The 15,467-nt window shown below is 37.8% G+C and overlaps 3 protein-coding genes across 6 annotated transcripts; 1 reads left to right on the top strand and 2 right to left on the bottom strand.

The window, feature by feature from the left end:
- Nucleotides 1–81: 81 nt before the first annotated feature.
- LOC119997142 (ELMO domain-containing protein A-like) lies at nt 82–4,917 on the top strand. Its single transcript, XM_038843974.1, has 11 exons — nt 82–140; nt 314–448; nt 833–999; nt 1,102–1,204; nt 1,838–1,950; nt 2,195–2,263; nt 2,494–2,609; nt 2,719–2,773; nt 4,131–4,251; nt 4,442–4,584; nt 4,681–4,917. Exons 3-11 carry the CDS (start codon nt 859–861, stop codon nt 4,780–4,782), a joined length of 963 nt encoding a protein of 320 aa, XP_038699902.1. The 5' UTR covers nt 82–140; nt 314–448; nt 833–858; the 3' UTR covers nt 4,783–4,917.
- Nucleotides 4,918–5,078: 161 nt separating this feature from the next.
- Nucleotides 5,079–14,159, bottom strand: LOC119997141 (protein DETOXIFICATION 24-like). 2 transcript variants are annotated; one of them, XM_038843973.1, is made up of 10 exons: nt 14,145–14,159; nt 7,753–7,973; nt 7,415–7,677; nt 6,454–6,995; nt 6,272–6,358; nt 6,123–6,179; nt 5,808–6,046; nt 5,584–5,702; nt 5,414–5,500; nt 5,079–5,311 (listed from the first exon to the last, which is right to left on the bottom strand). In XM_038843973.1, the coding sequence occupies exons 3-10, from the start codon at nt 7,652–7,654 to the stop codon at nt 5,219–5,221; spliced, it is 1,464 nt and encodes a 487-aa protein (XP_038699901.1). In that variant the 5' UTR covers nt 7,655–7,677; nt 7,753–7,973; nt 14,145–14,159; the 3' UTR covers nt 5,079–5,218. The 2 variants fall into 2 exon arrangements, with proteins under 2 accessions (XP_038699901.1, XP_038699900.1); XM_038843972.1 differs by lacking the exon at nt 14,145–14,159 and having other exon boundaries at nt 7,753–7,991.
- On the bottom strand, nt 8,144–13,924 carry LOC119997139 (protein DETOXIFICATION 24-like). Of its 3 annotated transcripts, none has more exons than XM_038843968.1 (11): nt 13,556–13,924; nt 12,763–13,304; nt 12,590–12,676; nt 12,440–12,496; nt 12,124–12,362; nt 11,849–11,967; nt 11,654–11,740; nt 11,232–11,554; nt 10,858–11,007; nt 9,070–9,166; nt 8,144–8,333 (listed from the first exon to the last, which is right to left on the bottom strand). In XM_038843968.1, exons 1-8 carry the CDS (start codon nt 13,835–13,837, stop codon nt 11,465–11,467), a joined length of 1,503 nt encoding a protein of 500 aa, XP_038699896.1. In that variant the 5' UTR covers nt 13,838–13,924; the 3' UTR covers nt 8,144–8,333; nt 9,070–9,166; nt 10,858–11,007; nt 11,232–11,464. The 3 variants fall into 3 exon arrangements, with proteins under 3 accessions (XP_038699896.1, XP_038699898.1, XP_038699897.1); XM_038843970.1 differs by having other exon boundaries at nt 13,663–13,804; XM_038843969.1 differs by lacking the exon at nt 10,858–11,007.
- Nucleotides 14,160–15,467: the final 1,308 nt, after the last annotated feature.

A 15,467-nucleotide genomic window follows, 5' to 3' on the forward strand; every position in this document is an offset into this window, starting at 1 on the left:
ATATTTTTCTTCAGATAATTTTCAAAATTTCTATTAATTTAGAAAAACAGTTTTTTTTTTCTTTTAATGGGGATATAATAAATAAAAGATACCAGATTCCAAACCTTTCCAGTACCACGTCCCACCCCGGGTAGAAGACGGTGAGCATCCAATTTTTTTATGGGATTTGGAATATTCTCAAACCTCCCCCTTTAATTTACACATTCAAAATCAAAACCCCTAAGCTACCGAAATTTATAATATAATAAAAAAAAATGTTAATCAAAACACAATTAAATTCGGGGTTTTTTTTTTGTTAATTTCTTTCTTTCAGCTTCCTTAGCCTGGAGGTTTCTTCAAGCTTCCCTGACATTGGTGTGTTGACGTGTCGTTGTTGACATTCAGAAGGGTCGTCGAGGATCGTCATCTCTCGGATCGCACTGTCAATTTTAAAATCCATTTTAGCTTGGTATGTCCATCATGTACATATATATATATATATGTGTGTGTGTGCAAGCGTGGATTTTTAATATGGTTAGGTACTTGTGGAGGTCCTCAAAGAAGAAATCTTGTGTAGGCTATTCGTAATTTTTTTTGGCTTATTGGTTATGATTATGCACGGGAAGAAATTGTTCTTCCTAAACTACAACTCTACGTTGTTACTGGGTCGTTCTTGATTCTATGATTTGGGACCGAAGAATTTGTGAATTCAAAAAATTTCTACTTTTTCCTTAGTGGGTATCTTCCCTGCTAATGTTTTCTTTCTCTGTGTGAATTGATTTGTTTCGTTAAAATTGTATTTAACTTTTGTTATTGATCATTTTGGGATTTATGGTTTTGGCTGATTTCATAGGGCTTTTTATCTATTAAGATTTATATATGTCTGGAACACTAAGAAGGCGGCTGCATCATGGGGATGTTGATGGGAGGAGGAACGAGCATTTAGATGAATCTGGCTTCGATAGTTTGAATGAACCTCTACTTGCTAGAGATGATGGCTACGATGATATGAGCTCTGAGGTTTATTCTCTCTATTTCTTTGATTTCCAATTTTTGTATTTTCTGTGCGACACTTTGATTGCAGAAACTAGTGTTGGATTAAATTTCTTGTAAATTTTACAGGGACGCACACTAGAAGATATTTGGGATGAGGAAAGAAGGAAGGAGCACCTCCACTGGACCTTTCTCTTCTCCCAGTTGATAGCACAGTGGGCACAATGGTTAGGTATGCTATTTTTGTTTGTTTAGATTTGAAGTCTAGGGTAATGCATTAGTGGTTCATATGCAATTGGATAAAATTGTTAAATCATTTGGCTGCATTTATTTCTTGCTTGTGTCACAAGTATAACCAATGATGTGGCATGGAAATATTGCATTCCTCTAGCATATAAGTGTGTATTGATTCTTCTATATTGATACTGTTGATTCGGAAGTGCAAAATAGAAACTTCTCCCGGAGAGGCATCCTGGTATGGCAAATTTCATTGATTAGAATAATACAAGTGAAACTTGCCTGTTAAAGCTGTTCTATTGATTTGATAAGAGCTTGAATCCTCAGAATCTCCTTAACCAGTAATACTCTATTAGAATACCTCTGAAAGCCTTATATATCGCGAAAGAGCTGTTTAAGCAACGTGTCTTTGTTGTTAGTATTATGAATCTTGAGCGTTGGATACAGAGCTTTTATATACTCGTTCTAGCCTTTTCTTGCTCAACTGGTTATTCTTTCCCTTGGATATTTCTCCACAATCATGCTGCACGGCATATTAGAACTTATATTTTTTCGTTTTCTGGATTAGATGGTATGTGTAGTAAATTTTTACTGGACTGATTGGACACTTTGATCTTGGTTTTTGCAGCAAGTATTGTTATTGGATCTGGATCATTTATTGGTCGGATTTGGCCTTTTCCATTTGCAACTCAAAATGGATTAGGCAGGAAGCTTCTTCTACCACATCTTAGTCCTCTACAGGTATATCTATTGACTCAATTCCTGTATAAGTACAACATCTGATTTTTCTCTTGATTGTGCTTGCTTGAATAAATGTTCTTATTGGCTAGCTTCACCATTTGTTTACTAGCTGGTTCTAAATGGGAAACCTGTTCTTCTTTTTGAGTGGTTTTTCTTCTGAAACGGTGTTTTTGACCTTATGTTATTACTCTGCAATAACTTGTTTCCAGTACAACTTTGATGGTGTGAATTGGTACCTTTTTAGGAAGAAAGACTAGGAAATCTACAGCAAAGAGGGGAAGTTCCCTTCGATGGTTCTCGTACGGAGCATCAAGTAGGTCATCTTCCATTTTCGCATTTTCAGTCATTTATGTTGGTACCATTTGCAACAGTGGTTGCCAGCATATGCAGCAATGTCCTTGTTTTATGTTCATTGACCTCTTAAGGTCATAGTTCTTTTGTGGATAATAAAACCTTATCTGCATAAAATAAAAATTTCCTACCGTTGCCCTCCATTCCCTTTATCTGTTTGCTGCTGTGAGAAACTTTTAATTTATGCTGCAGGATGCGCTTAAGCAATTATGGAGGCTGGCTTATCCTGATAGGGAGCTCCCTTCTCTTAAATCAGAGCTTTGGAAGGACATGGGTTGGCAAGGTGCAGACCCTTCAACAGATTTCAGGCATGTTGAAAATTCTAGGGAAAACTGGTTTTTGCTGTCAATATTGATTCTTCACTGGATTTTCTCCAGAAATGTGTACTGATGTTAATTCCTTTTGTACTTCTTGAAGGGGTGGAGGATTTATATCGCTGGAGAATCTTATCTTTTTCGCCAAGCAATATCCGGTTTGTTCCTTGCTTTAAGTGGCATGAAGTATTCCATTATGTATTATACTATTTGAAGCAGTTGAGTAACTATGAGTGATGTGTGTTACCCGGAACTTGTTGCAATTTGGGTCCCACTCAGTCATTCTTGCCAGAGCAATGATATTATTTTTGCTCTACTCTTAGGTGTGTGTCTGCATAGACATTGATTCCCAAATCTTGTAGAGAGCCTCGGTTCTGATTTATAAGACTCAGGAAACAATTTAATTAATCTTCTTGTAACACCGTTATTCCTAATTCCTCCTTCCAAGTCATTTCTTCTGCAGAGGACATTGAACTCTCGTTTAATGGAGTCTACAGTGCATGAGGATGAGAGCTGGAGTAATTGTAAACTTGGAAGCCATTCCTGGTTTGACAATAATATTTGTTCACCAATTATTATATCTAGGTTTTCTATCTAACTTAAGGAAGTTGGATTTGGAGGAAATGTTTTGCCAATTGTTGCTTCACTCTGCTGATTTTTACTTAAGAAAGGGTTAGGGAATTAAATGATTGCATGTTATAGACTTGTAATCTTTGTTTTGTTTTGATATTTTCACACTGCATAAATGGCAGTGCCTTCAAAGCTTGCTTCAGGTGCTTTGTCGCCCTGTTATAGTTTCGGGTGCATGGGCCTAATTCCTTAGGTGAAACACTGGGGAGTATGCATAGGTAGATGATAGGGATCATGAGATTATGGAATAAGATTTTAATGGCTTGGAATAAGTGAGATTATCAAGTTGTGCAATGGCAAAAGCTGTACTAAGTGCTTTGGACAATGTTCGCTGACAGAATATTGTTGAGATTCTTTTTACTCTGGTGAAATTGCTTTCTTGAAACTTAAGCATTACCGGTCAAACTACAAAAACCTCCTCTTTGTAATGCAGTGGTGAGGGCTTTGAGGCTATGTAAATATTCCCTTTTCAGACCCTGCTACTAGGGCACCAATGTTTGGACTTTGGAGCCTTCATTGGGCTTTGCTTCTGCTACTTTTTGGGTGTTTCCCTATCTCTTCTCTGTAGCCTGTAGGTGAACTAGTCTTAAGTTCTGTGAACCTGTGATAAGTGGGTTTATAATTATCTTGTTTTGTGTTTCCATTTTTAAAAAAATGCATATATTTTCACGTCTTTATAGTGAAGTTTTTAGTGTATACGACTATACGCCAATTAGTCTGGGTTCGTAAACTTAACCTTTGCTTAGGGCCTTTCAGTTCTTTCCAAGTGATCTTAATGTAGTTGTTCTATCCACTCTGTGTTGTGAAAATAGTATAGAAAAATATTTGGTGATTAACTCCTGGAGGCCGGCAACAAATTATGATGATACGGGTTTCATTCGACAGGCTTCATTCCAGACGTTGTTGCACAAAAGAAATGGAACAAGAGCTGAGTGGGAATATCCCTTTGCTGTAGCTGCCATTAATATTTCCTTCATGTTGGTACAGATGTTGGATCTTCGATCAGGTAATAACATGATTTCTTTGTGTAAATACTGCAGGAGAAGATGAACCACAAGAAATTAGCCACTCACACGTGGATTTTTTTTAAAAAATATATTGTATCAGGCAGAGGCCAAACGAAGTTTACTATCAGTGAGATGTTGAATCTTTATGTTCCATCAGGAAGAAATACTAATTAGCTGTGTCTTTTGCAGGAAAACCATCTACAGAAGCAGGAATTCGATTTTTAGAATTGCTCAAGGAGGATGAAATGGCATTTGACAACCTTTTCTGTGTGGCCTTTCAAATGATGGATGCGCAGTGGCTTGCAAAGCGTGCATCATATATGGAATTCAACGTATGTTTTTTCTCCATGCCCCTGATTTCATTTACAAGACTTCAGCTCTTAACTCGTCTTTGCGTTGATTAATTTACATTATATTTCATTTTCCAGGAGGTTTTGAAGTCTACAAGAACGCAGCTAGAACGCGAACTTGTGCTAGAAGATGTCTCCAACGTGACAGAATTACCCGCATACAATTTTTTGAGAAGATAATATGGTGATATGGTTTTGCATCATTTTCCGTTAGACGATATGAAGGTACATGAAATGACGCAAAAAAAAATAAAAATAGAAATCATAGCACATATAAATCAAGCAGCATGAATACAAATTTCTCATTCTCTCGTATACTTTTTAGCCACTGCTGTTGTTTTAGCGCCTAGTCTTGCGTCGTCGATTGCCATTATACGTACATTAACTGTGGACAGGTTTATCATAATGCATCACTGACCTGTATGAGCTTATTATTGTAAGCTGATCATGGTATGCATTTGAGTGGTACGAGCGGATTTAAGTGAAATTTCGCAAAGAACACTCAAGAACAGAATCTGGAAGTGAAACAATGGTATTGTTCTTTGGTTTACATTTTCTTGAGCGCGGATTTAATTGAAATTTTGCACAGAATCTGGAAGTGAAACAATGGCATTGTTCATTGGTTTACACTTTCTTGAGCTGAACTGTCATGGGATTCCTCTGATGGTTTCAACAACCAGTGATCGAGACGTTCTGTCGCTTTATTAATCTGGCAAAATAGAAAGGAAAAAAGACACAAGTATTGTATCAGATGCAGACATGCAGTTTCAGCCGGATTAACATGATTTAGATTTCTCTCATTATCTTTTACCTGTTCTTCCCAATCGGTTCTCCAGGTGATGTAACCAAGCATAAGCGATTGCGAGGCAACTCCTAGTATCATTCCCATCCACAGGCCCTGTCCAATATACAATATGCTATGTTACTTGTTACTCATTGTATCATGGATTGGACTGAAACTTTTCTCCTTAGTTCACCTACCTTTACTTGGAGACCAGCTACCCATCCAAGAACAATTCCTACCGGCACCCCAACGATGTAATAGCAAAAGATGTTCACATATGCAACCATAGCTTGCCTCCCAGCACCTACAGCCACCCCTGCAAGAACCCATTACAGCCTGAGTTAATGCAGGAAACTCTTCTGTGCTAGCAAGTGCTGCTTCAAATGAAGCTTACAAAAACAGCATAACTGGATATACATGCCTGAGAATACTGTCTGGGAACTGTTGAATAGAACCGAGAAAGCAAGTAAGACAGAGAGGCTCGAGACGTATTCCGCTACGGTCTTGTCATTTGTGAACAGGAAAGCAATTTTACTACCAAATGCTATGCAGAGTGCCCAAAAGAAGACACCAACACTCATTGAAGTAGTTAAGATGACTTTGATAGAAAATTTTGCAGCTTTAGCATCTCCTTTCCCCAGTTCATTCGAAACCCGCACGCTATAACGAAGAAAAGAAAGACTGAATATATAAAGAAGATTGAGATTTTGTAGAAACTTCAGTATATTTCCCATACCTTGAAGCAGCCAAGAAACTGATGCATACCATGAACTCCCAAATTATAATGTTGAGGCTGCAATTAAAGCATTTGCATCAAGAATCATTAGTTTTGGTAGACACAAACCAATTTTTGCGCAAGTAATCGAGATTTGAGCATTAGGTTACCAAATGGAGAAAGCAGAAATGGCGATTGTGGCATTTTTCAGGTATCCTGCTAGCAGGACAAGAACAGCATCATACCATACTTCTATGCTGTCAAAACAAAGTAAATTGAAGTGATTGTTACAATTTGTGATATATACATGAAAGAATAAGACAGTAATGTTATAGGGGAATTAGGGACTTACCAAACCATGATACCTGATGATATTGACAGCTTTAAGACAGGAACTAGATCAGAAAAGGCAGCAAAAGTGAATCCTTCCCAAGTCTTGGGACACCAGCCACCAAATATATACACAAACTCTCCAATTACAACCACCCAAGTCGATATAATCATCGCAGCCATTGCACCGGGAATCCCCAGATTCAGTTTGCTCAAGAAAATCCATGACAGAAACACATGTATGACAAACGAGGCAGCAGAGAGCCACCCAACAATCATGTTCTTGAGCTGACATTGCAGGTATTTTTGGATGGTCACTGCAATAGCCATAAAGTAGAGAATTGGAATGAACCAAAGAGAGATGTATCCAGCAACGTCCGCGGTGGCATCTTCCTCGCCGATGAGTTTGAAGATTGATGATGAAAAAATGAAGACTGGTAATAATATTGTTGCTGCAAAAAGATTGATGATCAAGGATCGCTGTAAATAGATTCCCATAACATGGTATTGCTTTGCCCCAAATGCTTGTCCACATAGAGTCTCTGTTGCACTTGACATGCCCAGCTACAACATCATGATTGGAATTTGAAGCAGAACATGTTTAGTACATATCAGTTAGTAGCAGCAAGAAATTGAATAAACACAAATAATCAAGGTGAAGACTTCCCAAAACTTCATGTCTTTCATACAATCCTTGAGCATTTATCACATCGAATCCTTTCCAAAATTAATCTAACTATCAAGACTAACTACAACAATCTTAACACTACTGCTATGATTGGTAGGAGCGTTCATAGGAATTGGGAAGGAGATATTTGGGAGCGTTCCATTATAATTAAGGTCAAATATCCATTGAAACGCTCCTGAACCCTCTATTCCCCCAACTCCTAAGAACTCCTCTGCCTAGCATAGCATATATCTACTAAATGTAAATTGTAAGAAAACTAAAACTTGAAAGTAGGGAAGAAAGAAGAAGTTCTGACCAAAATCCCATTTCCCAATTGCACAAGAAGAATCTGTACAAGTGAATAAGCTGCAAGATTTACTTGTCCAGTATGTCCAACGAATGCTTGTGTGACTACAAACATACCATATTGAGTCACCCTAGCTAACATAGCAGGAAACCCAACTCTCCATATTTTCTTTTGTTCTAACCAAATATCTTCCTTCAAACCATGTCTTTTATCTTTTGATGCTGATCCAAGAAGTCTCTCATCATCCATCCCGTTTTTGTTGCTTGTAATATCTGTAAATGAAGAATTCATATTGATAAAATATGTAGAGGTGCTAGCACAGAGAGAGACAAGGGAGAGAGGCTTACATGATCCTGCAAACTGCAATAGAGAGAGTAAGCAGTTTCTTCTTTTTATTCTTTGTCTTTTTCAATGTTTTTGGGTTCAAGTATTTGGCCTCTTTGACCTCATGACACAAGTGTGGTGTGTATAATTGTGTGGGGCCACTGAAGAAAAAAATAAAACATGCAAAATAATGTCTCTGAAGTCTGAATTGATCAAAGTGAAAATGAAGTATTAGTGAGTGAAACTAGGAGTTTGTTGGACCATAAAGAAGTGGACGTGAGAGAGCGAGAGATGATCAAGTAGGGTCAGAGAGGGGAGGGGGGAGTGCAAAGGAGGGTGGCAGCTGTGTATTTGAGATCTGCAACTAGGTTTTTTGAAGACCATATCAGCTTTGTTAGGCCTATTAACTATATCTATCCACCATGCCTTGTTCCTTAAATGAAAGGTATGCCACTCGCAGATGAGTTACATATCCAAGAACAATTCCTACCAACTGCATAATTAGTAATTACACAAATATCTTCCTTCCAACCATGTCTTTTATCTTTTGATGCTGATCCAAGAAGTCTCTCATCATCCATCTTGTTTTTGCTCCTTGTAATCTCTGCAAATGAAGAATTCATAATGATAAAATATGTAGAGGTGCTAGCACCAACAGAGAGAAGGGAGAGAGGCTTACATGATCCTTGCAAACTGTAACAGAGAGAGTAAGCAATTTCTTCTTTTGCTTCTTCATGTATTTTTCAATGTTTTTGGGTCCAAGTATTTGGCCTCTTTGACATCATGACACAGACTGTGATGTTTCCTAATTGTGTGGGGCCTCTAAAGGAAAAGAAAATATAACATGCAAAATAATGTCTCTGAATAAATTATTATTTTTTGTACTTCAAGCTTTGAATCAATCATCAATGTGAGAATAAAGTATTAGTGAGTGAACCAAAGAGAAAGAGACAGACTCATGATCTTTTGGACCATAAAGTAGTCGACGTGAGAGAGAGAGAGAGGACAAAGAAGGGTGGCGGCTGTGTATTTGAGATCTACAACTGGGTTTAGGTATGCCAGGGGCTGGCTGCTGTAAATTTGCTGTAGTTCCATTATAGGAGTAGAAAATATTTTAGTTTTGAAAATTATATTTATTTTTTAATCGGTTTTACGAATCCAACAATCATGTTGAATTTGTATCATTGAATTCGTAAAACCGATTAAAATACAAATATGACTATATCCACCATGCCTTGTTCCTGGCTCAAGATTGACTCTTTATATGAAAGGTAGGCCACTTGCAGATGAGCTACATATCCAAGTCCTTGGATCACAATAAATTTTATATCATATCTTACCTCAAATTGAAGATGAGCACGTAGAATGCTGTCTGGAAACTGTTGAGTAGAACTGAGATTGCAAGTAGAATAGAGAGGCTCGAAACATATTCTGCAACTGCCATGAACAAGTAAGCAAATTATAAGTGAAGTAGTTATGATGATTTTGATGGAGAATTTTGCATCTTTTCTTCCAAGTTCATTGGAGACCCGCACGCTGTAATTACGAAATAATGAGATCCAAATCAATGTCTTTAATTTGATGTAAGAGTCAAAACTGTGTTGATGTTGATTAGAGAGAGTTTAAGTCTTCGACAGATTGTCTGGTATTTGATGTCATATAAGCATAAGAAGGAAGATAATGAAAAAATGCACAAGAGGTTACACTCGATTTTCATTCTTTGGTTGAATAGGGAATTCAGATTGGAATGATTTCATTTGTCCTTAAAACTTTTTTTTGCTCTTAAGATCGTCCCATAAGTATTCAAAAAGTACCCCGTTCGTCCCTCAAATGACTCTGGCATCAGAAAAATCATATGCGACATCTCAATTGGCGTAATTTTTACACATTTCATCTCACTTTGCTTAAATTTTACGCATGTCATCTCACAAAATCCACAAAATATCCAACTATTCAAAATTCCCAAACTATTTTGTTGTATAGGTTAAGCACTAAAAGTGCTAGACATTAATAGTTTAGGCATAATATCATTCACGTTTGTTAAAGTTTGTCAACTAGGATTATTCTGATTGCCAAATAAATGTCACTTTGGATTTTTCCAGTTACTCTCTTACTTGAAGGACAAAATAGACATCTTTCAATAGTTCAAGGACGAAGTTAAGAGTAAAAAAAGTTTAAGGATGAAAGTGAAACTAGGGGTATTATATAGTTGAGGGACTGATAGAGTCACACGCATACACGCTCAGCACCCAAGGCCCAACCGACACCCACCCATATGGGCGGCTGTACCCAAGGCCTCCCAGCCCATCCTAGAAAACTTTGGGTACTAAGGGAGGCTCATACCTCCCCCTATAAATAACACCTTAGCTCCCACATCTTCCGATGTGGGACAATCCTATCAATACCCTCCCCTTCAAGACCAAGGCCCACATTGGTTGAGCACCATGGCCGGCCCATCCGCAGGGCCCTTGCCCCCGTGGGTCGAGCACCATGGCCGGCCACCGACATCCACCCATATGGGCCGGCTGTACCCAAAGCCTCCCAACCCATACTAGAAAACCTTGGGTACTAAGGGAGGCCCATACCTCTCCCTATAAACAACACCTTAGCTCCCACATCTTTCGATGTGAGACAATCCTATCAGGGACCAAATGTTATATTTTACCCATGGAGAACAGATTGGGATGAACAGGTTAACAACTTTAAACTTCAAGTTTCAAGACTAGCAAAAAAACCTTTGGCCTGCACTGCACCTAAATGTGTCAACTGACAACAAACGTTTCTGTCCTCATAGGCTATCAAGACATCAGCCGGTGGCTACTAAAGTCCTGAGTTGAACAATAGCAGCTTCAAGAATAAGATGACATGGGATTGAAGAATTCAGATTCCTATGCACAACGGCTATTGAGAATTATCGCACTTGTTAGTTTTTATAGTCCCAAAACCTTACTGACAAGCTGCTAGAATGCCAGTAGAGTTGTTTCTTAACACTTTTGGCATGAAAAGACACCAACTTGAGCAATACACAAATATTTGCATCATTTGGTTTTCTATGTTGCATATATGACAGCTAAATATAGTTGAATGAATAAGTTTAAGCATTCAAATTTCTATATAGTCAATGTTACCGTTCACCGCAATTGATGCTTTTTTCTCCAGAAAATAAGGTTTACAGTTGATGCTTTTCTTTTTCTCCAAATGCATCATCACTATCACAGCCTTTGTCCCAAACAGTTTGAGGACGGCCATATGAATCCATATGCGGAATCAGATGGAATCTAAATGCAAAGAGAAAAATGAAACCTGAAGTCACACATCTTGTGTGTTATTGTTATACTCTTTCAATTCTGGTACAAGCCATTTATTTACGCAACTACGAGCTATAATAAACTGCAAATAACCAAATCTATCTAAGCGAACGTTTTGTTCTTGTTAGATGAAAGAATCAGTGCCCTAGCAACACTTTTTTCACATAAGGAGATTTAAAAGGCAAAGAAGATACCTGTTTGTCCCAGACAGTTCTGTAGGTAATCACAGTGAGAGCAACAGTTTGAATAAATGAGCTTATTATTGTAAGCCGAGTCACGGTATGCATTGGAGGGGAACAGGCCGATTAAAGTGAAATTTCGCACATGATACTGAAGAACAGAATCTGGAAGTGAAACAATAGTATTGTTCATTGGTTTAATCTTTCTTGAGCTGAACTTTCAGAGGAAAAAACAATAGTATTGTTCATTAGTTTAATCTTTCTTGAGCTGAACTTTCATGGGATTCCTCTGACGGTTTCAACAACCAGTGATTGAGACGTTCTTTCGCTTTATTAATCTGTCAAAATAGAAGAAAAAAAAAGAGGACATAAGTATTGTAATCAGATACAGTTTCAGTCTGATTAACATGATTTAGACTTCTCCTATTATCTTTTACCTGTTCTTCCCAATCAGTTCTCCAAGTGATGTAAGCAAGCAAAAGCGATTGCGAGGTAACTCCTAATATCATTCCCATCCACAGGCCCTGTCCAATGTACAATATACTACGTTACTACCTACTCATTTTATCATGGATTGGACTGACAAACACAGACTGCGATTAGACTGAAACTTTTCTCATTGGTTCTCCTACCTTTACTTGGAGACCAGCTACCCATCCAAGAACAACTCCTACCAGCACCCCGATAACGTAATAGCAAAAGATGTTCACATATGCAACCATAGCTTGCCTCCCAGAACCTACAGCCACCCCTGCAAGAAACCATTACAGCCTGAGTTACTGCTAGAGAGTGCAGCTTCAAATGAAGCTTTAGTAAAAGGTGAAAGAATAGTTCGCTCTGTATGCACCACGCGGCTGCGTGCTTCAAAAGATTGCCATGTTAAGATAGCATAACTGGATATACATGCCTGAAAATACTGTCTGGGAACTGTTGAATAGAACTGAGAAAGCAAGTAAGACAGAGAGGCTCGAAACGTATTCCGCTACGGCCTTGTCATTTGTGAACAGGAAAGCAATTTTACGACCAAATGCTAAGCAGAGTGCCCAAAAGAAGACACCAACACTAAGTGAAGTACATAAGATGACTTTGATAGAAAATTTTGCAGCTTTAGCATCTCCTTTCCCCAGTTCATTCGAGACCCGCACGCTATCACGAAGAAAAGAAAAATTGAATAGATAAAGGAGATTGAGATTTAGTAGAAATTTCAGTAATATTTCTCATACCTTGAAGCAGTCAAGAAACTGACGCATGCCATCAATTCCCAAATTAAAATGTTGAGGCTGCAATTAAAGCCATTTGCATCAAGAATTATTAGTTTTGGTAGATACAACCCGATATTTACATAAATAATCGAGATTTGAGCACAAGGTTACCAAATGGAGAAAGCAGAAATCGCAGTTGTGGCATTTTTCAGGTGTCCTGCTAGTAGGACAAAAACAGCATGATACCATACTTCTATGCTGTCAAAACAAAATAAATTGAAGTGATTGTTACAGTGTGTGATATATACATGAAAGAATGAGACAGCAATGTTATAGAGACTTACCAAACCATGACACCTGATGATATTGAGAGTTTTAAGACAGGAACTAGATCAGAGAAGGCAGCAAAAGTGAATCCTTCCCAAGTATTGGGACACCAGCCACCAAATATATACACACACTCTCCAATTACAATCAACCAAGTCGATACAATCATCGCAGTCATTGCACCGGGAATCCCCAGATTCAGTTTGCTCGAGAAAATCCACGACAGAAACACATGTATGACAAATGAGGCAGTAGACACCCACGCAACAATCATGTTCTTGAGCTGACACTGCAGGTATTTTTGGATAGTCACATTAATAGCCACAAAGTAGAGGATTGGAATGAACCACAGAGAGATGTATCCAGCAGTGTCCGCGGTGGCATCTTCCTCACCGATGAGTTTGAAGATTGATGATGAAAAAACGAAGACTGGTAATAGTATTGTTGCTGCAAAAAGATTGATGATCAACGATCGCTGTAAGTAGATTCCCATCAAGTGGTATTGCTTTGCCCCAAATGCTTGTCCACATAGAGTCTCTGATGCACTTGACATGCCCACCTACAAAATAATGATTGGAAAAGAACATCTTTAGTACATATCAGTTAGTAGCAGCAAGAATTTAAATGAACACAAATAATCAAGGTAAAGACTTCCCAAAACTTAATGTCTCTCATACAATCCTTGAACATTTACCATATTGAATCCTTTCCAAATTTAATCTAATGATAAAGACTAACTACAAAGCCTATATCTAATTAATACAAGAAAACTAAAACTTTGAAAGTAGGGTAGATAGAAGAAGTTCTGACCAAAATCCCATTTCCCAATTGCACAAGAAGAATCTGTACAAGTGAATAAGCTGCAAGATTTACTTGTCCAGTATGTCCAATGAATGCTTGTGTGACTACAAACATACCATATTGAGTCACCCTAGCTAACATAGCAGGAAACCCAACTCTCCATATTTTCTTTTGTTCTAACAAAATCTCTTCCTTCCAACTACATCTTTTATCTTTTGATGCTGATCCAGGAAGTATCTCATCATCCATCCTGTTTTTGTTGCTTGTATTCTCTGTAAAGGAAGAATTCATATTGATCAAATATGTAGGCTAGCACAGATATAGAGAAGGGAGAGAGAGTAAGCAGTTTCTTTTTTTTTCTTCTTCACGTCTTTTTTAATGTTTTTTGGTTCAAGTATTTGGCCTCTTTGACCTCATGACACAGAGTGTGATGTGTATAATTGTGTGGAGCCTCTAAATAAAAAGAAAATATAACAAGCAAAATAATGTCTGAATTTTGACTCAAGGTGGTGGAGGGGGATGATCTATAATAATGTAGCATTATATTTTCGTCTTCAAGCTTTGAATTAAAGTGAAAATGAAATATTATTGAGTGAACCAGAGAGAGAGAGAGAGAGAGACAAAGTATAATGAAACTTGAAGACAAGTTTGTTGGACCATAACGTAGTGGATAGGAGAGAGACAGATGATCAAGTAGGGTCAGAGAGAGAGAGAGAGAGAGAGAGAGAGGGCAAAGGAGGGTGGCAGCTGTGTATTTGAGATCTGCAACTAGGTTTTTTGAAGACCAAAAATCAGCTTTGTTAGGCTATTAGCTATATCCACCATGCCTTGTTCCTGGCTCAAGATTGACTGTTTAAATGAAAGGTAGTCCACTTGCAGATGAGCTACAAATCCAAGAACAATTCCCCCCAACAGCACAATTACAAAAGATACTAACATATGCAACAATATTCTGCCATCCAGCACCAACAGCTACCCCTGTGATTAAAAATACTATTACCCGTTAAATTGTTGTCGCTAACAATAATTAATTACGACATGACTATAAGTATAACATAATAATTGCCTGAGGATGCTGTCTGGAAACCGTAGAGTAGAACTGAGATTGCAAGTAGAACAGAGAGGCTCGAAACATATTCCACAACTGCATTTTCGTTTATGAACAAGTAAGCAATCTTATTGCCAAATCCTAAGCAGAGGATGCAAAATATGACACCCAGTTATAAGTGAAGTGGTTATGATGATTTTGATTGAAAATTTTGCATTTTTTCTTCCAAGGTCATTTGAGATCCACACGCTGTAATTACGAAATAATGAGATCCAAATCAATGTCTTTAAAATGAAATCATAAGATTCAATCTAATTTGTAATCAAGCCATACCTTGAAGCAGACATTAAGCCAGTAGATAACAGGAATTCCCAAGAATTGACATTGAGGCTGTAAAGTCAGGATTTTGTAGACAAATTAGTCCCCGAAAAAGTGATCATCATAAGCATAATTGAGAATCGAGATTAATGATCATAAAACTTACCAGAGAATGCAGATACTGCAGTTGTGGCATTTTTCATGTATCCAGCTAATAGGACTACAACAGCATTGTACCATAACTCCAAGCTATTAGTACAAATTAACAATATAAATAACATTCGGTGTTTGGTTTTGATTTGGTTGCATAAACACCCCCTTCAAGAGATAAATTAAACGAATACAAGAACGTTTGCACAACAGAACTAAATTTCTGTGGGTCTTTCTACATTTTTTCAGACTTCAGTTACTGATGAATTAACATAGAAGCGAGACTTACCATATCATTACACCTGAAGAAATTGAGAGCCTTAAAACAGGAAACGAATTAGAAAAGGCAGCCAAAGTGAAGCCTCCCCAAGAATCAGAGCACCACCCACCAAGAACATACACAAA

This window comes from Tripterygium wilfordii, chromosome 4, assembly GCF_013401445.1.
Source record: "Tripterygium wilfordii isolate XIE 37 chromosome 4, ASM1340144v1, whole genome shotgun sequence".
Classification (NCBI taxonomy): domain Eukaryota; kingdom Viridiplantae; phylum Streptophyta; class Magnoliopsida; order Celastrales; family Celastraceae; genus Tripterygium; species Tripterygium wilfordii.

What these genes read in the sequence shown, in the direction of transcription:
- LOC119997142 (XM_038843974.1), top strand. Translation starts at nt 859, where the DNA reads ATGTCTGGAACACTAAGAAGGCGGCTGCATCATGGGGATGTTGATGGG. An exon ending in GTTCTCGTACGGAGCATCAA is followed by an intron (nt 2,264 to 2,493) that starts GTAGGTCATCTT and finishes TTTATGCTGCAG; the next exon opens with GATGCGCTTAAGCAATTATG. An exon ending in CATCATATATGGAATTCAAC is followed by an intron (nt 4,585 to 4,680) that starts GTATGTTTTTTC and finishes TTCATTTTCCAG; the next exon opens with GAGGTTTTGAAGTCTACAAG.
- LOC119997141 (XM_038843973.1), bottom strand. Translation starts at nt 7,654, where the DNA reads ATGGATGATGAGAGACTTCTTGGATCAGCATCAAAAGATAAAAGACAT. An exon ending in ATTTCTGCTTTCTCCATTTG is followed by an intron (nt 6,180 to 6,271) that starts GTAACCTAATGC and finishes CTTTAATTGCAG; the next exon opens with CCTCAACATTATAATTTGGG. An exon ending in TTCCCAGACAGTATTCTCAG is followed by an intron (nt 5,703 to 5,807) that starts GCATGTATATCC and finishes GGGTTCTTGCAG; the next exon opens with GGGTGGCTGTAGGTGCTGGG.
- LOC119997139 (XM_038843969.1), bottom strand. Translation starts at nt 13,837, where the DNA reads ATGAATTCTTCCTTTACAGAGAATACAAGCAACAAAAACAGGATGGAT. An exon ending in ATTTCTGCTTTCTCCATTTG is followed by an intron (nt 12,497 to 12,589) that starts GTAACCTTGTGC and finishes CTTTAATTGCAG; the next exon opens with CCTCAACATTTTAATTTGGG. An exon ending in AGTTTCTTGACTGCTTCAAG is followed by an intron (nt 12,363 to 12,439) that starts GTATGAGAAATA and finishes TCTTCGTGATAG; the next exon opens with CGTGCGGGTCTCGAATGAAC.